Source organism: Triplophysa rosa, linkage group LG15, assembly GCF_024868665.1.
Source record: "Triplophysa rosa linkage group LG15, Trosa_1v2, whole genome shotgun sequence".
Taxonomy (NCBI): domain Eukaryota; kingdom Metazoa; phylum Chordata; class Actinopteri; order Cypriniformes; family Nemacheilidae; genus Triplophysa; species Triplophysa rosa.
Genome location: NC_079904.1, coordinates 8,387,364 through 8,409,698, shown reverse-complemented (window position 1 = coordinate 8,409,698; position 22,335 = coordinate 8,387,364). Strand labels below are relative to the sequence as shown.

Sequence of the window (22,335 nt, the reverse complement as noted above, 5' to 3'; positions counted from 1 at the left end):
AAAAAAAATATCTTAAGGAGGATCGAAGGCTGTATTAAATGCAAACGGTGGTCCAACGCCTTATATTAAAAATATCTCCTATTTCTCATATTATGCCTTATATTGTCCATATTATTTTGCACAACTCCTGTACATACCTGGTCTGCCCAGAAATCTTTCAAAAATGTTGAGTGAATTAGGATCTTTCTGAGGCCATTTTCATCTCTGAAGGTACTCTGCATGCTCTTGTGGTAGAAATTCCCTTGACGCACCTGACTCAAGTTACCTCTAACTACAATTTAATATCTTCAGGTCTCAGACTCCAGTCTGTGCCTTTGGATGTTCTTTGTTTACTGCTGGGAGTATCTCAAAACCAATCAAAGATAAACTGACCTCACAAAAGATTACAACAGTTTATATAAGATAGATAAATGGGCAGAGATAACACGGTACTATGATTTTTTTTCTCTTTAATATGATTGGTTCCTTTTAGGCCTTTAAGCGTCCTCTTATCTGTCAAGGTCCGAAAATATCGGAGGCAGTGTGTAAATGTGATTGACACAACGTGAGGTCGTATTTATTTTTTAACGTGTGCAAATTTCGGATGCAAATTTCAGACTCAATGTGCGATGGCCTTTACTATGCAAGAAACAACATTTTCAAAAACTTGATTTCTCAGTTAATTACTTAAAACTTCAATTTAACAAATGACAAAAGGAAAAACTTGACTTACTCCTGCCACCTTTTGTCACTATCTCTCTTAATATTGAGACTGAATTTTAGTTTGAACAAGCATCTGACCTACAACACCAACCAGCCAGTCACATGAACATGAAATTCAACGTGCAAAGAGACCTTTTTTGTGAACTAAAGTTTATACAAAAGTTTCTTATAAGACATAATTAAAGAAAATAAAACACATATGCATATCTATATATAAAAGCATGTAATCTATAGGTATTGTCATGAGATAACTCACAGGTGCTGACATCACAAATCATAGGTCACACAGGTCATACTCATAGATCTGTGTTCATAGGTCACTCGCCTACAACTCTTTATGCGTTGAACTTGGTGTAAAAGTGGCGTTATACAGGTATAGTGTTTCTTATCAGTTAATTGGTTACTAATCCTGATAGCTTCATTTCAGTTGTAAAACATCATCTGCTGTAAAGAACTTTCCAACAATTTATCTAAATTTTAGATTTAGATTTTTTTTTTTAGATTTAGATTCAATTTATTGTCATTGCACATGTACGAAGGTACAAGGCAACGAAATGTGACCTCTGCATTTAACCCATCCAGAGAGTAGTGAACACACGTACCCCCGGAGCAGTGGGCAGCTATCACTGCAGCGCCCGGGGAGCAAGTAGGGGTAAGGTGCCTTGCTCAAGGACACCTCAGTTGTTACCCGCCGGCCCTGGGAATCGAACCGGCAACCTTCTGGTCACGAGTCCGACTCTCTAACCATTAGGCCACAACTGCCCTAAATCTTAATGGTTTTATTCTACTAATGATGAGGGAAATGAGGGAAAACACTCCATTAGAATAAACGCGTGTAGACCTTGTTAGGCGCTTGATCTTAGCTCTTTGTAATGACTATGATTGCTTTTTGCTTGGTGCAATGTCAAAAAGTTGCTATATGGTGTTCTGAATCTCTTATAAGTTAAAAACCCTGATCTGAAGTTTTATATACAGTGAAAAAACCAGAACGGTGTAGACTAGTCCCGTCCCCCTGCACCGCAACCTAGTGGACTTTCTAAAACATTTAACGTGAAAAACATTTATTTATTCATTGATTCGTTGATTTGGTAAATTGTACCCTGAGTTTGGGACAGTTTGTGTGACTGATTATTATCTTACACTCTTTCACAGGATTAGTTTCATAGTTACAATCAATAACGCTAAATCATAAATGATTTAAAGTGGCCAATGTAAAATATTAATGCTCTCGTAATTGCAATACTGAACTGCTAATTCATTAACATAACTCTTATACTTCTGTCTTTCCCATAGACGTCCATTATGAAACAGCTTTGTGGCTTAATGTACCGAAACAACATGTTTAACCAAATTATTAAACACATTTTACCACTGATTTCAAACACCAACATAATAACAGAAAATTTGGTGTTCATAGTTTATCGCTGCATCGAGCCATGTTAAGCTGTTTCCTTATTATATGAATTTATGTGGGAGAACAGTCGAAATGTGCAACAGTCAAAACTGTGCATAAAATGTATTCATTTAACACGTTAAAGTCCCCCTGTAGTGAAAATCAACAATCGCTGGTGTTTCAGCTCTGCTTCTGCAACTTGATCATGTGCTGCTCGCACGTCGAATGAGGCATCTATGTACCTATAATCAATGATCCGAGCTCACGCGATTGAACAGAATTTGCATATTCATAAATTCATGTATACTAAATGAAGCAAGGGTGTAGAGTTACATTCAAGTAATTTTAAGCCATATGGAAGTTATCACAGGAAAAAACTTTTACATATGCTATTTTAATACTAAAAGATGAGTTTTATGTGATGCAATTTTGAATGCAGTGGGACTTTAAAGTCTCTGTAAAGAGATTTCTGAGAATTGTTTCTAAATACATTATAAATGTTAGAAATGTATTGCTGAAACACATTACAAGATGTGGAGTTAAACCGTTAAACAGTTTTTCACCAAATCTGTGTTTAGGATTTTTTTTTTTGGCCAGGGCTAAAACGGTGGCTCGATGATGCAATAGAGCGTCGGAGCATGCATGGCCCCTCCCTAACACTAGAGTGCCTTAGCATGAGTGGTCTGCTCAATCACGAGCTCAGGGTTGCCAACTCTCACGCACACACTTTCACTCTACCCAACTAAACAAGTCTCAGGCCAAATAACAAGCGAACGGTAAAGCAGATGCAAATTGACGGAGCGGAATAACGCAAACAGGGAACTGAAGGAGGGGGATCACTGCACGTGATCGCGACACGCTTCAGTGAATCTCTATTGATGAATATTGCGTGTTTGAATTAAAATCCGTAAAACTCTTCACATATACCAGGGACTCAGGTTGAGAGACCTGAGTGGGCATGGCTTCAGCACAGACAGCAGACACTCCCCCAGCGTTTGAGAGCAGAGAGTACTGCTCATTTTTCAAGACTTTGATAACTTATTTACTTGGCAGGTTTTTATCATTTAAATTTGGTTGATTTGACAAAAAAATGTAGAGAAACGACACCTCTGGTCAATCCGTTGGGTCATTTGTTCAGTCACAGATACAGAGTCACCGGCCCAATACGGCTCGCGTTTTCTATGTATCTTGCTCTGTTGAACGGAAAAAGTGATTTTGTGGCCTTATACTGGGTTAACACCATGCATTTCCAGTGAGCTATGACACGACACCAACCAAGTCTATAGATATGAATATGCGAATTTGTCCCGCCACCACTAATTTGCACCAGCTCGGACGTACATACGTAGATACTGCACTCGGTTGTTCCAGACATTGTTATAACTAAAACCGAAAGTGAAATCGAGAGCCAAAACAGTGATCGTTTCAGGGCCGAGTCTATGCGGCATCCTTAAATATCTATGGCTACAAATGCTGATCAAATGAGTTGATGGGATTGGTTACAGGGTAATGACGTAAACTTCCGTTTTATTGAGAATATACTCAGGAATGGTTTAAAATGATAAATTGCACAAGGTTTGTTGTCAAGCATATTAAAAACACCACATACAGTAGACATATTAACAAAATTTAAAACTTGATTTCAACCACAAGCGGACTTTAACATTTGTTAACATTAACAAAATTAACAAACATATATTTCCATAATTTATTAATCATTTTTACAGTGAAGAAATATTCTAATTTTAGTTTTATTCAGATTTTAAAACTTTGATGTTCTTCAAGGACTCATTAAATTAGCACTTTCATCAAGTCGGTATGATAAGGGCCTTCATGAAATGCCTGGAACATATTTTGCTTAAAAACACTCAATGGCTGTGTAAACAAAACCCTTTTTGCCTCGTCAAAAACAGTTATGCTCACAGCAACCCGTTTTGGTGCATGTCTCTTCAAATGATAATGAGTTACAGCACACCCCACCCCCCTTCTGGCGTGTCAACACAACACACTTGTAGTACTGCCATGGCAATGGTTTAGCTAAATAATGTTTCCTGAACTCCTCTGCGGTTAGTTTCATTTTAAACATCTCAAATCATTCGTCCGGAGACTAAAAAATCCGTCACAGCAAACAGCGCTCACGTTGTGCATGTATGCTTACCTAAAATCCACGGAATGCGCACCTGCAGATCTCAGCGGAATTACGTGGATTTTAGCGCTTGTCATTGACAAGTTATAACGTTACACACACAATGTGAGAGCATAACTAGTATGTTGTGACAGATTATTCAGCCTAAGGACGAATGATTTGAGACGTTTAAAACTAAACTAACCGCAGTGTTCACCCCTGTTCATTAGCAAATCAAACAGCTTGCCACAGCTGAACATATTAATGCACATAATGTATTAACATACATATAGCTAAACTCCAAGTGCCCATTTACCAAATAACATATGAATATAGAATAAGTTTAACACTGGCTTTGAATGTTCTATTTAGCCCTTGAATGACTTGGCTCCCTTCGTTTGCGTATGCTAACGTTATCCTCCTATATATACGGTACATGTACGTCAATTCAGATTGTTGATAAATATTACTTACATTACTTACAAACAAACAAACAAAAAGGTTTTTACTTATGTTTCTGAGGGATTTCCACTAAAAGTAAAATAAATCGACTCCTGTCTCTTCCAAAGTTAGGACTCTGTGCAGCGACTACATTGCATGTTGTCCACAAACTTTAGCCATAGCGTCACGTACACCGCTGTCGCTTGTGAAAACAACAATGGCGGCAGCGCCGTGGGTGGAATTGTGTAGATTAAGGGGCGGTAATATTATAATAAGAGCCTATACCACTTAAACACTTGGAAATTGGAATTTCATGCAATGGGTCCTTTAACAGAGATTTTTTCCAGTGGTGTGTTGCAGTTTTGGAACTGACTACAGAACTGACTACAGGTAGTTTTTGGTCTGTCTGTCATTGTAACGGAACACCAGATGAAGGTGTATCCACAATACCTATTTATTTAATGAACTTCACAGAATAACACAACGGGTAAGCGGCACACGATAAACACTGTTACAACATATGAAACTCCACAAAGAACATGACAACTGGGTGAGTATATAAAGAGTCCTGGTGATGGGGTGATCGCTGGCAGGTGAGGGTGTGCAGAGGATGCTGGAAGAATCCAGAGTCCATGGGGAAAAACGGGCAATGAGGGGACAGACAGGGGGAATTTATGGTGGAGCTGGGGGAGTCAGGGATGGTGGAGGATGCGGTCATCCAGGTCGCTGTGAGGATGCTGGTGACAACCAGGACGACTGCTGCAAGGAGGTGCTTCCCGTGACCGGTCCTCAGAGTCTTTTCCAAGGAGGTAGGACCAGCCGCTGCAGCATGGGTATGGTAGGCCTTCTTTGGGACGGTAGAATTTCTTTGGGGAAATCCCAGGGTGTCCACGCAGCCACGGCCAATGCCACAATGGCCGCCATGGTGGACTCAGGGGGAGCCTCTAAAGGAAGGCTCGGGAGGCTCTGAACGCTTTTAAGGCTCGGAAGACTTGGAAGGCTCGGGAGGCTCTGAAGGCTCTGAACACTTGGAAGGCTCAGGAGACTTGGAAGGCTCTGAACACTTGGAAGGCTCGGGAGACTTGGAAGGCTCTGAACACTTGGAAGGCTCAGGAGACTTGGAGGACTCTGAACACATGGAAGGCTCTGAACACTTGGAAGGCCGTGGCGATCAGTTCTTTGATCGATGGATGCACTTTTTGGAGCTTCAAAAAGTCGACACCCATTCACTCCCATTCTACCGCTTGGAAGTAAAATGATACGTGGTATTATAACTCAGACTGCATTGTTCTTCAAGAAGAAAAACATATTCAGTTAGGATGCCTTGAGGGTGAGTAAAACATGGGGACATTTTGGTTTGCTATTGAAATATCCCTTTGAGCTTTCAAAGTATAAAACCATTCAATTGAATATATTTAACTAACATATTAGTTCTGAGGACCTACAGAACTTATTTTTTGTCTCCCTTATTTCACACACAATTCAAATCATCAGCTTGTTTGCAGAATCATGGACTGGACTAGATGTGTCAAATGGGGTGAATACAAACTTCGGAACTGTCATTCTGTCATGGTTCTGCCCCAACTTGTCTTGCTTTTCTTGATCGTGTGGCAGAGCCATGGCAGAACCTCTTGTTTCATGTGGAGGGAGGTAATTTTGGCCTCATGGCTCATCATATTCTCTCCAGGTCTCGTCATTGTTCCGTTTAGTTATTTTGCATTTAATTCAAGTGTTGTCTTAGTCTGGTTAGGTGTAGTTAGTCCTTGTCCCTGATGTCATGTTTTATACCCTTGTGCTTTGTTGTTTTACCCCCACGTGGGTTTTTGTTTTGTTAATTATTTATTAAAAGTCTGTTAACCCCTTACCCGCTGTCTGCGATTGGGTTCTTTGTCATTGTGTCTCACCACCATGATCATGACACATTCCCCAAGACCAAAGGCCTACTGCACAAAGCAAGATGAACAAATTCTGGGTTGACAAAACCAGACAAACCCAACCTGGTTTAGATCAGGTTCAGATGTTGCACAACGCTTGGTATAAACATTCTGTCAACTCAGGTTTGATCAGATTCACTATTTGATCAGATTCACTATCTCCTCATTCACTATTCCCTACATTAGTTCACTAATATAGTCCACTTTAAGGAGCAGGTGAAAAACGAGTGAGTAAATTCGGACACTCAGTGCACTGGAAATGCTGCGGGCGCCATCTGCCGAGACGTGGGAAATAATTCAGCTAGCAGCTAGCCGTGGGTGTACATCGGTTGGACACTCGTTATTATGATGCATCATGGGATTGAATGAGTGCACTCAATAATGTCCACTATGAATTCGGACAGCACTAAAAATCGATGTCCCCTCAATTAGTGCACTATATTTGGGTATAGGGGGCTATTTCGGACACAGCCCCAGAGTTTGTGAGGTGCGTGCATCTGAAAGTGTGACACGTGCGGGAAACACCCACTCATATGGAACACAGAAAGCATCATCAGTTTTATTGACTTCCCGTGAGTTTCAGCACAATTCACTTTTCTGTTGAATAGGAAGGAATCATTAAAGAATTCCAATGAATTAAAATAGAAACACGTGTGCTTCATTACTTTAAAATGCTTTATATACTGAAGCTTGTAATTATATGTACAGTATATTAATTTAAATGCTTTGTCTATTAATTGATTAATATTTGTGACCCTGGACAACAACAACAGTCTTATGGGTCAATTTTTTTTATTTATACATCATCTGAAAGCTGAATAAATAAGCTTTCCATTGATGTAGGATCGGACAATATTTGGCCGACATACAACTATTTAACACTCTGTAATCTGAGTGTGCAAAAAAATCTAAATACTGAGAAAATCGCTGTTAAAATTGTCCAAATGAAGTCCTTAGCATATCATATTAATCACAAAAATAAAGTTTTATATCAAAATACACAAATTATCTTCATGGAACATGATCTTTACTTAATATCCTAATGATTTTTGACCCACACAATGTTTTTCGGCTATAGGCCAAAAACTCCAGTGCTACTTATGACTGGTTTTCTGGTCCAGGGTCACATTTATCAACTCATGTTATAATTATTTGAGATAACATGAGTTATACAGAATTATAATATAATTATAAAATAAAAATATAGCCTAATAAACAATAATCCAACATCTTATTACTTGAAACTTTTTTTAATTTGAGGTGAGATACAAGGGGAGTGGATTCACTGCGTCAGATATATGTCACTTTGCTCAAAGCTGATTGGTCCAGTTTTGGTTTGCGATCTCTAACCCAGAATAAAACCTGCTCCGGAGCATGATAGCCATGTAATTTAAGTCTCCGCTTCAAACCAATCCCCCTTCTTGAGCCCGTAAACTCAGAGTATGCTCAAAGTAAACACAAACTCACAATGGGTATAAACTTAAACCGGCTTTGTGCAATAGACCTCCGGATTCTAGAAAGTGTGACATAATTTTAGAAGAAATAGACAAACGTTTAAAACCATTTCAAGCAGCCTCTCACAACAAATATGTCATGGCTCTGCTTCCTTAGTCATGTTTTTCTTGGTCCTGTAGCAGAGCCATGACAAAGTCTTTGGTTATGTGTGGAGAGAAACTTATTGTTGTCCTTTGGACAATAATATACGTTCTCTCCAGTGTCTTGTCATTGGCCCCGCTCCTCTCGTTTCCTTGTTATCTTTCCCTAAGTGTTTGAATACCCTCACCTGCCCTGTGTCGTTATACCTCGTTTGTGTTTCCCTATATATACCCTCTTGTTTCTTTGTCCTGTGCTCGTGTATTACGTTGTGTTTGGTGTGTTAGCTCTGCGTCTCCCAAGACTGCAACTCTGTGAGTCTCTCGTCTTGTCCTGCCTTGTCTTGCTTGTCTTTTGGATTATTATTTAACGTATTTGACTTCCTTGTATTTTGCTTTGACGTTTGGTCATGTTTAGTTTTGTTATTTCGTCCTGCTGTTTTTTTGGCCCCCTCGTGGGAAGTTTTTGTTCTAGTTTTGTATTTTAGGTCATTCTTGGTTTGACACCCCCTCGTGGGTTTTTGTTTTGTATTTTTATTATTAAAGTCTTGTTGTTTTGTTAACCCCTTCACGCCTGCCTGCATCTGGGTTCTTTCCTCGCTGCCACACCCCCCGGTCGTGGCAGACCGTGACAAAATATGGAAAGAAATGCACTGTAAGAAACTAAGATTAAGGGAAAACAAACACAAATTTGTACAAATAATACTGCATAAATAAAATGATGCATTATCTCATCACTATGGCTGCATGATGTAACTTAAACCAAAGATTATGACCATAATTATGCTTCAACTTTAGTGAGCAACAATGTTATATGCACTGAGTTATCTTTTTATGACTCTAAGAACTGAGGCGGTATGTGTGTTTTATTTTAAGGTCAATGGCTCTCTACTGGAAAATCTTGTTTTACACAATTATCTATCGAATCATGTCAATGCCATTTTGAGTTATGTCATCTTGTCAGGTTACAAGGTCCTCTAAATAGAGAAGCCCTTTACATGTTTTATTTTATAATATTGCAATTGACCGAATTCAAAGGCTAGTAAAATGCTGCTGGTCCAAACAGTAAATGTAGTTGTAATTCTCAGATATTGCATTTGGAAAGTGTTTTACTTTCCTGGTATGATTACACAGTTGTAATGAAATTGTACTTGGCACTATAGTGTATTGAACAAAAACACAGTTTCCCATACTTTGCGTGTATGACAATATTTGGGACACGAACAAAAACTATGATTGAAGGACAAACGCCACCATGACAGAAGGACATTAAAGGCCCAGTGTATGAAATTTAGCGACATCAAGTGGTGAGGTTGCGAATTGCAACCAACGGCTCAGTTCACTCCTCCCCTTCGAAGCACTACGGTGGTTGACACGGGACTAAGATGTCATCACGTTTTCGCTTCTTTGCTGAAGGAGATCTGTTTAGGGCTACTGTAGAAACAACATGGTGAATTTGTATATGTGTATATGTAGATAGAAATAGCTCATTCTAAGGTAATAAAAACATAACGCTTCTTTATGTAAGGTCTTTATACACCTCTAAAGACGTATATTAAATTACATTTCTGTCAATATATCCTCCAAAAAATGACACACTGGATAGTTCTTTTGTTTCTTCTAGTTCTCCAGCACCACATGAGTATGATCACTGATGCTAGGGGCACTGCTGACATTTTGTCCCATGATGTTGAGGTTGTTGAGTCTAAACTCCCTGCTAACGTGTGTAAAACTAAAACAGTTGATAAGGTGCTATAAAGCTTTTTCATCATGGGCTGTCAGGGCAGCATTGTCTGCAAATAGCACTTCCCTGAGAACTTTCCATCCCTCGGTCTTAGCTATGAGCAGTTAGCCATTGATTCTGGTGTGGATGTATATGTATCATGTTCAGGGACGGACTGGAAAGCAAAATCGACCCTGGAGTTTTCGTCCCACATAGGCCCTCCACCATTTTGTCGGCTTGGTAGCGTTTGATTGCATCAGCCCTCCACCATTTCTGTCGACGGGGGGATTTGTTGGTGACGTGTCATTGCGTTACATGTATACATGTCCGTCTCGCTAATGCCTTCGCGTTGCGTGCATTCGCATTAATAACGTCCATCTTTCCGGCACAAGCATCCATTACAGCCCCATACATTAGCGTCCCATCGGGAAAAGTTCCGATACTCCAGATGGCCGGACCGCCCCTGGTCGCAGCCGTTCTGGACTTTGACAGAATGTCCTACTGGTCAGGCCTCCCCTGATCATATTTAGACTGACTGAAGGCATAAGACAGCAGAAGACAGCAGCTGAGAGAAGATTCCAAACAGTGTGGGTGTGAAGATACAACCTTGTTTAACGGCACTTTGAATTAAGAGATGATCCAAGCAATCACTGAACAGTGTCAGACTGAATCCTCAGAATCTTCAGGGGCATTTTACCTTCTGAAGAGAAGTGATCGAGTCAGAGAGTGCGGTTGACTCTGCTCACGGCGCTAAATACATAAGGACAAGAAAATTATAAATGAAATACAATACAGATACAGTCCTGACCAAAAGCCATGTCCTACTTTGGGAAACACATGTCTTTGCTTTTTATTCAAATGCATTTAAGATGTATTAAAGATTTTGATAGAAAAATAGAAATAGAAAAAACAAACAAACACATGTGCAAAGCAAGATCCAGGAAAGCAGCTACACGAAAGGATCAACAAATATTAATTGCAAATAATTGTAAAAATATTAATAATATATATTATTTACAGGGGACCAGCCCCTGTTACTGGTTCTGTAACTTTGTTCCATAACTACACTGTGTGAACAAGGTTTCTGTTACGACCACTGAGGCTGTCCTTGAGTCACCTGTGCTCTTGTTACTATTTATCAAGGTAAGATTTTGACCTTTAAGAATCATCCATAAAAGGAAAGGCCATAACAGCAAATACTTTGGATGTCTCCCTTATCTAAATTAAAACTTGTGACAGTTTGACTCGTTCATCCCTCACAAAGTAATTTATGTGTTACAGAGAGAAATAAAAATAAATATAGAAACAGAGTTACAAAATATAGAAGTATTCAGTGAAAATGATTCATTCAAAGGACAAGGGCTCTTCATGCCTAACGCATGAATCACAATAGCCTCCCAGATGGGCGGGGAATTTTCCAAATGGTGTTATTGTGAGATCATGCATTTATTATCTCATCTACTTTGGTATAGCAGAATTGAACAACTCACTTCTCAAACTCAGTGAACTCAAGGAATATGCCAATTAAACTTCTATCTAAATAATTTTATTGTGGAGTCAAAAATAACCAAACAACAATTATGTTTAATATTTAACTAGTCAGAATAGGATTTATTTTCATGACATTTTTATCCAATATCATAAAGATAAAATAATCAGTGCGAGTGAGAGAGAGAGAGAGAGAGAGAGAGAGAGAGAGAGAGAGAGAGAGAGAGAGAGAGAGAGATACATAAACTTCTTTATAAAGTCTGTCTGAATTGTTTATAAAGCAAATTGGCAAAAAAACTCAGATACAATAATAAATTCAGAATAAGGTATTGTATGTTTTTTTATTTTTATTTTGTATCTCTAACTTAATAAGTGTGCTGTCATTCTTTTTTTATTATGAAGAGAAATATTCTAAGCACTTCCAACACTTTTTATTATTTTATTTATTTATCTATCTATCTATTTATTCTAATTTTCATGTTATATTAATTTACAATAAAATTGCACCAAATTGTATAGAAATATATTTTATAGATCACATTCTTGTACTCTTTTTTTGTTGTTGTTAAAGATGTTTTTGTTAAATAATTTCTCACAACAATTATGAAAACAAATAAATGCTAAAAAAAATATTTCTATCCATCTATTCATGATGTAATTTGAACACTTCTGAATCAAAATGCACAAAACTTAACAATTCACCCGTTTTGGTTATTTATTATTTGATTGCTCGAAAACTATACTAGTTCTCTTAAATAACGACAGTGTATTAAATAAATAACAACACAGTTACAAGTCCTATGTTTCATTTGTTTAATTTCTGTAGCCTACCAGCATCAATACATGTTATGTGTCTAAAGTTCTGTTGTGAAATGAAACAGGTCATGGGTTAGAGAGCTACGTGCATGAATATACCCTTCACCTTTGGTTACACGTTGCATTATAGAGTATAGAGTGTTAGGTTTGGTTGAACACACACTTGGTGGTCTTTCGAACACCAGCTCTTTTCATCAACAGGGGGCAGACGTTCATATGGCCGGAATGATACATTTTGCTGTTAGAATAGAAACTTTAAAGAAAATTAATTATTTCATTGTCAACTTCTTTACCATGTGTATTGATGCATCATCAAACCTTGAGATGTTGTGAATTATGAAATTATATCAGTGTGATTGATGTGATAATTAGACTTAATTTTTCTGAGAAAGGTGAACTATCGTTCACCTACTCCAGACTTTAGATCAGTGACACGCGCAGTACTCCCTTGCTGCAGGTGTATATAAGCCACATGTCCCACCTCTACAGGTAGATCCACTGGATTCATGATAAACGTCTAACAGACATTCCAAGGAAAGGTAGGAAAATCCAACAGAAAGGAAAACATACATGACATTAATTGACAAATATATTAAGAGTTTGGTTCCAAAATGAAATAACTCCGTTTAAAAAAATGTTATCATGCTTTTATTGTGTTAATTAGTTGTATTTTTTGTTGTTATGGCTTAAATCAAAACAAACCAACTGCAGTTTGATTGATATTAATTGGAATGCACAATGAAAAAAATATGATTTTTGAATTTTTTTTAAACGTAGTTATCTCACTTTGGAACCAAACTCTTCAAATGTGGACCTCAGCTGTTTCAATTTATTGATGTGTAGTGATATCGTCTTTATAGTGATTTGGATGTATTTTACAGATAACATGTTGTTAAGCTGTAGTGTAGCTCGAGTAGAGACATTGTATACCCACTAGAAAAGATCAATCAATCATTTCCGTATAACCACTTAAAAAGCGCGAGGATACGTAACAACGTCGTTTTGTATCAGAAAAATGCGACGCACAGACTTTTGGGCCATTGTTGCAACCGGGAGATATGAAACAAAAGGAGATCCTGAAAGGCAAGCATTTAAACTAAACTATTTCAGTGTATTTGTAAGCCTGCCCCTGAAGCTACTGCCGCTTCGGGTGACGCTGCAGCAGATGTACGCGGGGTCCCCATCCGTCTCGATAGCTTCCCGGGGTCGCAATCGCGTTTCTCTGTTCGCCGGTGTATTATACTTTCTGCTGACAACCCATCCCCACTTTAAAACCACTGCGTATTCTTTAATAAAATGAGCATGTTTGTTCATTAACATAACTGTAAGGGGATTGTTGGCATATTAAATTGTATCTAACTAGCCAACTTCACAAACGTTAGTAATCAATAAATGAGGGAGAAAGTGAGAGAAAACTTATCCTACAATGTTTATAATTGTTTTAGATGATAAGAGATGAGAACTCCTGGCCTGCCTTGTGAAAGTCAGGCTATAGACAATGCCAGCAATCTATAAGTGCAACGGGTGCGTGATAAAACTGCTCAAATGTTTATTATTGATTATTATAGTTAATTATCAATGTCAATAATAGGCACAACTTGTACTCATTGTGTAACCCAGTGTGTGAAAACTAGGCTAAGTTATTAGTGACGAGCATCAGTTTGATTTTAACCATTTATTTCAATATGAATTACTGTAAATCTTTGCCATGGCCTAGTCAGTCAAAATCAAACTAAATCAAAATCTAAAGATTATACTTTCACAGGATATTCTTTACATTATGTTGGTTGCCCTGCTGAAAAAAGAATAGAACCCTGCCCAAAACACAACAGATGCAGATGGGATTCAATAGAACACCCATTAATGCCAAAGACATGTTTTAAAATTTTGTAATAGAAAAAATTGTGGCTCATAATGGTATTTTAATGGAAACCACTAGAATGTATGTAATGATATTTTAGCAGGGTGGGTTTATGTAGAAATAGTATATCACAAAATAAATTACTTTATAGCTGGGTTTTCACATGGATCACAAATGTGCATTGAAAATTGCCAGCTGATAAAATTTGTGCTTTAGGGATTGTACCTACATATACCATCTAAGGCTAAATGTAACTCTTAACTGGCTGAGTTAGGCAGTGATTAACAAAACCAGCAAGTCCTCCGGCTGTTATTGAAATCTTGCTTGCAATAAATCTTTCAGAATGTTCCTGATTACATATAGAGGCATAGGCTACTCTATGCATTCGCGAGTGTGGTGGTGCTCAGGGGTTGTCTATCTGGGACGGGTGAGTAGGCTAGGAGGGAAAATCAGAGTAAAAATCTAGACTGCACCACTGGTCTGGGTGTATTTTAATATACTGTAGATGTGCTCATTGCTGGGGAGTGAAGAGTCATGAGTGTTGGGGAGTGAACAGATTTATATCTTTGATTTAAATATTGCACCTCGCGGAGGGAATTGCAGCATATAGTATGGTCTCCATGACAGATGAACCACATTGTTTTTGAGTAAATACTTGCGAGCACTTGTAAGTACTTGTAGTGTATTTATATGAAAAGAAAGAAAGAAAGAAAGAAAGAAAGAAAGAAAGAAAGAAAGAAAGAAAGAAAGAAAGAAAGAAAGAAAGAAAGAAAGAAAGAAAGAAAGAAAGAAAGAAAGACTTTGTTTTAAGTCTTAATACAGTTTCTCAGAACTTGTAACAGACACTTTTTCCACATGTTTTCTAAGGAAAGAAATGAAAAAGATTTAACTTTTACACATACTTCTGTTGCGTTGTTTTAACTGCTCAACTGAAACTTTTGTACAAAATTAAACACTTAACAAAGAAAAAGAATGCGCAGAATTCGATGAAAGTGATGCATTTCGTCTTTTGTGTGTTTATACAACTTAAGGTAATGGCCCCTCTGTGTGAGAAGGCAAGTCAACCCGTCACACTGCAGCCGGAAATCGGTACGCGTCTCCTATAAATCCACGTCCACGTACTTCCCTTTTCCCGCTTTCCCTGCTTTCTTTCTCACTCCGACACGCGCCTTTACTCCCACAGACGCCAAGTATGCCGCCGAACCCGAATTGCCTTCTCACAGCCCCGTCTCTCTGGCTGAAAAAGAACCAGCAGAAGAGGACCAGGACCCGTGGGATCTGCCCGAGCTCCAGGACAACGGGGTGAAATGGTCAGGTAAGAAAAGACCGTAAACGCGCCGCGGACAGACAGACAGACAGACACGAGGCGAGCGCAGCACGCGCATCATGGCTCTGATGTTCTCCTGCAGATCTGAACACGAGGGGGAAAGTTCTCCGGGTTCTGACGTCCACTTTAAAGACCGTTCTTCTGCTTGGCTTCCTCTACATGTTCGTCTGTTCTCTGGACGTCCTAAGCTCCTCTTTTCAACTGGTAGGAGGTAACGTTAAGTTAACAAACTTTTTTCCTTTTTGTACAACTTTCGATGGATTTCTCTTTTGGTCGATTTTTGTTTCGTGTGGCCTACTTATTTTGTACTTGTATCGTTAGAAATGTTGAAACGTAGTATTCGTTAGTTTTGACTTCGAAGTAATGTTATAGGTATGCGCTATATTATACCAACAACATCCCAGCAGCCAGATTTGCAATGGCTCCGGGCAGCTATTTCAGTCATGCAAGACCAAATCTTATCAACGTGAATAGGGATTGACAGATATCTTTAAGATAGTTTGCTAAGATCACTATTAAACAACAAAAGTTGAATGAACAATGATTTCTGACATTAAATGTACCGTGAATGTCATTACATAAGATGAAATTGCGTTTTAAAAAAACCTTCCTCCAAAGTTGCTTCAGCCGCTGCACATGTGCGTAAAGGTTGGCAAGCGCTTCGCCACTATATTTATAGAGCAACTCCCACAGAGAACCGTCTGTCTTTACTGAAGGCGGAACTTATTAGCGTTGCCCTTTCACTCAAATCCTGCGTTCCAATCCGCATACTATACGTCCTAATAGTATTCGAAAGTAGAATAGTATGTTGAAAATAGTATTCTAATGATTCCCGGATGGTCTACTACTTCCGGTAGAAATTCGAAGTGCAGAATGATGCACACTCTGACGGCTGATATTACCCACAACTCCCGACGAGTAGGCGGAGTTTAGTGACGCTCCACTGCATTAATACATTTTATAACTGATGCATCACTAAATTAACAAATGTAAGTATACAGTAAACAGAAACAATGTATGAATGAATTGCCTTAATCGAAAGAAGAGCTGTATTTAGATGTGTGTGACCGTTATTGGCCACAATGTTGTCTAGGCAACAACGGCCACTTCCGCTTTCTGTTAGTTTGTGCAATCTATTGTGCCATGCACTATTGTGCCATGCACCTACTATTCCAACACAAAAACACTACCTACTATTAGGGCTAGTATAAGTAGTCAAATTGGAACACAGGGATAGTAATTCACTGCATTGTTTTGTTAACATCTGTAGTCTTTGATTCAGGTCTCGGGACGTTAGTTTGTCCTAATGGAGATATTTGTACACTACTACGCAGAGCCTACTGATAAAAAAATTGATTTATATGTAAATAATTTAAAATGCATAATTACTTGTATAAAAACACACATTGTCACATACATATGCACAAAAACATATAAAATCTTGTTTTGCTCTTCAAGAAAACATAATCCATTCAAGAAACGTATCTCTTGCATTTCTGTGGGGTCTCATGGCCGAACACCCATAGAACTGATGCTAGAGTATGTTCTGTTATAAAACTATGCAACTATTGTATTGTAGACTTTAGAATTATACTGTATAACAATGCTATAATAAATAGAGAACAAATGGAAAAAGTTTGTAGGGTAAAGTGTACTTCAAACAAATGGCACCATTTCAAAGCATGTCCCAGTTTTACAGGGTTAATGTGTAATAGACGCGTCTTATCTTTGAACAGAAACATAGAATACATTTGGGCTGTGGACACAAGTGGCATAGCGTAGTGTTTTTGTAATTGTACACAGGAAAGGCCGCTGGTGATATCTTCAAAGACAATGCAGTACTGTCTAACCCTGTGGCTGGACTGGTCATTGGAGTTCTGGTCACTGTTCTGGTTCAGAGCTCAAGCACCTCCTCCTCCATTGTGGTCAGCATGGTTTCATCCGGATGTGAGTCTTCATGCTCATACAGATGTCTTCTTCCTTGTAATAAATCTTTCATAAAAGGCTGAACAATAGTACAAAGCGATAAAATGCAAAACTGCTGTCGTTACTTGAAATTTTAGTTATGCTGAGGATAATTTAACATAGTCAGGTTTTGATTTTGTCATAGTACATAATATTTTCAAAATCAAACCAATCACTGTAAATTAGAACAACATATTAGATTGTTACTAAGCATTTTAATGAATTTGAACTCACAATCAACTCCAAATCATACAGTGAAAGAAGAAAATTAGTTTTAAATATTGAGAGTTATTTCTCATTGTGAATTTCAGTGTTGGAGGTCAGGTCCGCAGTGCCAATCATCATGGGTGCTAATATCGGCACTTCTGTGACAAACACCATTGTAGCTGTGATGCAAGCGGGAGATCGCAATGAATTCCGCAGGTAATGACAACTGAGGCAATCGTTGCATAATACACAAACATTTTATTGGTTTCAGAACAAAACAAGAAATAACAAAAAAATGGAAAAGTCTGATTTCCAAGGCTGAAAATATCAGGGAACTAATTTACAAAGTAAATTAATGTAAATGCAATTTATTGGACATATTTGTACAGTAACAAGTATAAATCCTTTAGATCCATTAATTTAAAAGACTGGTTTGTGATATGCAAATGGACATCTGCCTTAGAATCTCTTTAGAATTATTTCTCGGTGATAACTACAAAATTAATTTGTCAAAAATAAAGTCACAGGAAATTGTAGTAATAAAGCACTTTTTCAACCACTCTAACATTTTCTTCATCAGCAAGTAAATTTAAAGTCTGAGACCTCACAAAAGCAATACAAATGACAGAATGAAGTGGGGGAAAAATGGAAAATACAGTGGAATGTCCACTTATGGGAGTGCAGACTTGCTTTATCAAAGTTTCTAAACGCATTATGTTTTAAAGCTTTTCTAATTATTTGTGTACGGTGTGAAAGTGTATCTTTTGTTTGCTGTGATGCTTTGTTTTTAACATCAGTTGAATGTCTGTCTCAGGGCGTTTGCTGGTGCCACTGTCCATGACTTCTTTAACTGGCTGTCTGTGTTGGTGCTGTTGCCTCTTGAGGTGGCCTCAGGGTTCCTCTACAAACTCACCAAACTTATCATCGACTCCTTTCAAATCCAGACTGGTGCAGATGCTCCAGATCTGCTGAAGGTCATTACTGAACCCCTCACCAAGAACATCATTGAGGTGAGATCAACATCAGCAGTTATGAAGTGTATATAGCCAACGACAGACACGTTTTAAAAATGCAAAGGCAGCATGTATACAAGGGTAATACTGTATGTTCATTGTAAACATAATCGGATGCTCACTGTATTACACAGTTGAATGTAGTGTATGAATCGAAAAAATAGTTTTGTCAACATTTCTAATCTGACTGTTTTGTAAACTCTTGTCTTTCAGCTGGACAGCTCTGTTATCAGTGGCATCGCAACTGGAGACCCTGCCGCCCAAAATAAAAGTCTGATTAAGATCTGGTGTAAAACTCAGAAAGTCACGGTGAGAAACATTAAGATGGGTTACTAAGTTTCTCATCAGTCACCTGAGACTGGTAAATCATGACAAAATTATGACTGTCAAATGGCTAATGACATTTTATAATAAATATAGATGGGCAAGTATTTAATTTGAATTCCTGCTGTATCTTGTTAATAGATAACCGCTACGTTAGATTTATAGTTTTATTCCAAAACCTAGGGAAAAGTGAGAAAAAATCAAAACAGACTTTTTTTGCTCAGAAGTGACTGTAGGGTACCAGAGGGTTGACCATGGTTTAACTATTATCCTAAATGATGATTTTTTTTTTTTGTAGTCATACCAGGTAATTAAACTGGTAGTTTTCAACCTAGCTTTGGTCCAGAAGGGACGAACCCAGCCGTTGGGTTAAATTAACCCAGAAAATTGCTAATATTTGATCCAACAATGGGTTTAAACAACCCAGCATTTTGGGTTGAAACAACCCAGCACAGGTTAATTTAGAAACCCAACGGTTGGGTTCGTCCCTTTTTAATTTAATGCTAGGTTGAAAATAACCAGCATTTTAAAGTGTATATAATTTACACCCATAGTTATATAGGCAATGCAATGCTCCACAAAGCAATTAAACTTTAGCGATAGGAAGCAGCACATTTCTGTTTATCTTGCATGTATGCATTTGGCACACGCTTTTATCCAAAGCGACTTAGATTGCATTATACTATACATTTGTTTCCAAGTATGTGCAATCCCTGGCCATGCTCTAACCACTGAGCTAAAGGAACGCTTATCTTTTGAAACAGTCCTTGTGTCAACAGTGCACCTTTGACGCTTTAAAATGTTTCATACGTAGACAGGTGTAGGTTTCTGAATGCAGCCATATGAGCTGCTCATAGTATAACCATCAAACATAGTTTCTGGCCTTGTTCCCTAACACACAACGTGACATGTATAAAAATGACCATTTGCAATGAAAAATCCATTCGCTTATTGCCGGCACGGCTGATGTAGAAAAACATTGAAATAACATTGAAAAGATACCTTTCCTTAAATGTCATGTTGTAGACACGATGTGTAAAGCAGTATGGAATATATTTGATTTACATTACTTCCAAGCTTCTGAGCTTCATGTTCTTTCTCTCTTGTGCTTGACAGTGCGTTTTATTTATTGCAGAACCTTGTGAACATTACAGTCCCTGGAATTGCAAACTGTACTCCTGATGCCTTATGCTGGGTGGAGAACAACCAAACCTGGACTGAACAAAACCAGACAGAAACCTTCAACTTAAAAAAATGTGAGTGCCTCAGCTTTGATTCGATTCTTTGCAGGAACTGAGACCGGAACCTCCTGGATCAACAGAAGAGCCTGTTATTAATCCATTCCCCCCTCTTTCTTACATACTTCACTTATTTAAACTCCAAGCCATCGGCCGTGATTCACTGCAAGAACAATAACTTCTCTGAGTGCTGAGAGCCATCTTAGCTTCACCTTTCCCCCTCACCTCCTCCACTCGCTCTGTTTTCAATAGGGCTTTTCTTCCTAACAGCCTTGGGTATCTGAAGCCGTCGCACCTGAACAAAGAGGCTCAGCCATTCTGCGAGGAGGGCTGTGGCTATGGGGTCAAATTTGGTCGATTAAAATCAATGAGGATTTCAACTCCGGAGTACTTGGACACAATGTTGAAATTCCAGCCTCGCTTCAAAGGATTTGTCAAGAGTATTTTTCATTCCCAACTCCATCAGCCGTGAAGGAATATCTGATCTTTAGACAGCACCATGCATCCTTGACTAGTAGAGAACAACTAGTCAGGCTTTAAGATATTTTGTTTACATCCGAGACTGAGTATTAAACGATGTCAAAGATTTTGTGAGCTTTGCTTTTCAGTAAGGCTCGTGATGTTCTCTCTCCTCAGGTACTCATATATTTGTGCACGCTAATCTCCCGGACCTGGCAGTGGGTTTGATTTTGTTGGCTCTGTCGTTGCTGGCTCTGTGTACCTGTCTCATTCTCATTGTCAAACTGCTGCACTCCATGCTGAAGGGTCAGGTGGCCGTCGTCATCAAAAAGGTGCTCAACACAGGTGAGTCAACACAAGACTGTCAATAATCATTTATGATAAGATGATGCACACCGCTAACATTAACTTCAAAAACGAAGGTGTCAATGTTCAAAGTAAAACGCTTATCAGAGTCGTCCTTCAAGGAAATGAAGAAAAAAGACATGTTTAGCAAATATTTTGTGTAGCAATTGCCGACCCACCCAGATTTCGAGCTTATCACATTCCTGTGGCTGTGATGTTTGAAGGCGTGTTAGTGTGTATCCTGTCATATGATAGTCGGCACAGGTGACGCAGTCCTGCTGTCTGATGAGCTGAACAGGAACATTATTTCATTCTGAATATTTCTGAGTGCCGCAGGTGTGTGTGTGTGTATGCACACGTTCTGTTGGTTTCAGAATACTCAGGTACATTCTTTGTCTATCTGTAAATATTTTACTAAGGGTTTGAGAATTTGCCATGCATTTATTACTTTAGAATAGAATAGAATGAGCTTTATTGGCCAAGTATGTTTCCACATACGAGGAATTTGTTATAGTGACAGAAGCTCCACAGTGCAACAGAAAGACAGCAACAGGACAGAACACAGATGAAAAAAATAATAATATACAATAATATAGAAATAGGCAATGTACAAAACAGCAAAAACACAATATACAATATAGACAATTATGTATGTACAGGTCTGATATGTGCAAATTTGGTGAACAAATAATGTAATATAGAGTTGTGTGTTCCGCGTTTAATGTCAAGTGTTCATAAGATGGATTGCCTGAGGGAAGAAACTGTTCCTGTGTCTGGTCGTTCTGGTGCTCAGTAGCTTCGACCACACGGTAACAGTTCAAAAGGGGAGTGTGCTGGGTGTGAGGGGTCCAGAGTGGTTTTACCAGCCCTTTTGCTCATTCTGGATGAGTACAGTTCTTGGAGAGTGGGGATGGTTGTACCAATGATACGCTCAGCAGTCCGGACTACCCTCCGTAGTCTTCTGAGATCAGATTTGGTAGCTGAGCTGAACCAGACAGTTATAGAAGTGCAGAGGATGGATTCGATGATGGCAGAGTAGAATAGTTTCAGCAACTCCTGTGGCAGGTTGAACTTCCTCAGCTGGTGAACAAAGTACAGCCTCTGCTGGGCCTTTTTAACAATAGAGTCAATGTGAGTGTCCCACTTCACATCCTGAGAAATTGTGGTGCCCAGGAATCTGAATGACTCCACTGCAGTCACAGTGCTGTTCATGATGGTGAGTTTGGGGAGAACAGGGGGCTTTCTCCTGAAGTCCACGATCATCTCCACAGTTTTAAGCGTGTTAAGCTCCAGGTTGTTAAGACTGCACCAGACAGCCAGCTCCTTGACCACCTGTCTGTAAGCAGACTTGTCACCGTCCTGAATGAGGCCGATCAGTGTGG

At 38.7% G+C, this 22,335-nt stretch overlaps 2 protein-coding genes across 8 annotated transcripts in view; one reads left to right on the top strand and one right to left on the bottom strand.

Moving 5' to 3' along the window:
* Positions 1-22,335, bottom strand: part of sash1a (SAM and SH3 domain containing 1a) — a 433,329-nt gene that overhangs the window by 275,013 nt on the left and 135,981 nt on the right. The gene's annotated exons all lie outside the window — the stretch shown is intronic.
* The window catches only part of slc34a2b (solute carrier family 34 member 2b), an 18,323-nt gene continuing 11,097 nt past the window's right edge, over positions 15,110-22,335 (top strand). For 2 of the 3 annotated variants that reach the window (XM_057352059.1, XM_057352058.1), the window contains exons 1-9: positions 15,110-15,164; positions 15,259-15,390; positions 15,485-15,613; positions 17,206-17,349; positions 17,679-17,790; positions 18,389-18,584; positions 18,801-18,896; positions 20,047-20,167; positions 20,786-20,953. In XM_057352059.1, the coding sequence (XP_057208042.1) occupies positions 15,110-15,164; positions 15,259-15,390; positions 15,485-15,613; positions 17,206-17,349; positions 17,679-17,790; positions 18,389-18,584; positions 18,801-18,896; positions 20,047-20,167; positions 20,786-20,953 (1,153 nt within the window). Of the gene's footprint in view, positions 15,165-15,258; positions 15,391-15,484; positions 15,614-17,205; positions 17,350-17,678; positions 17,791-18,388; positions 18,585-18,800; positions 18,897-20,046; positions 20,168-20,785; positions 20,954-22,335 lie in introns of those variants that run through there. The other variant, XM_057352061.1, reaches the window with a different exon arrangement.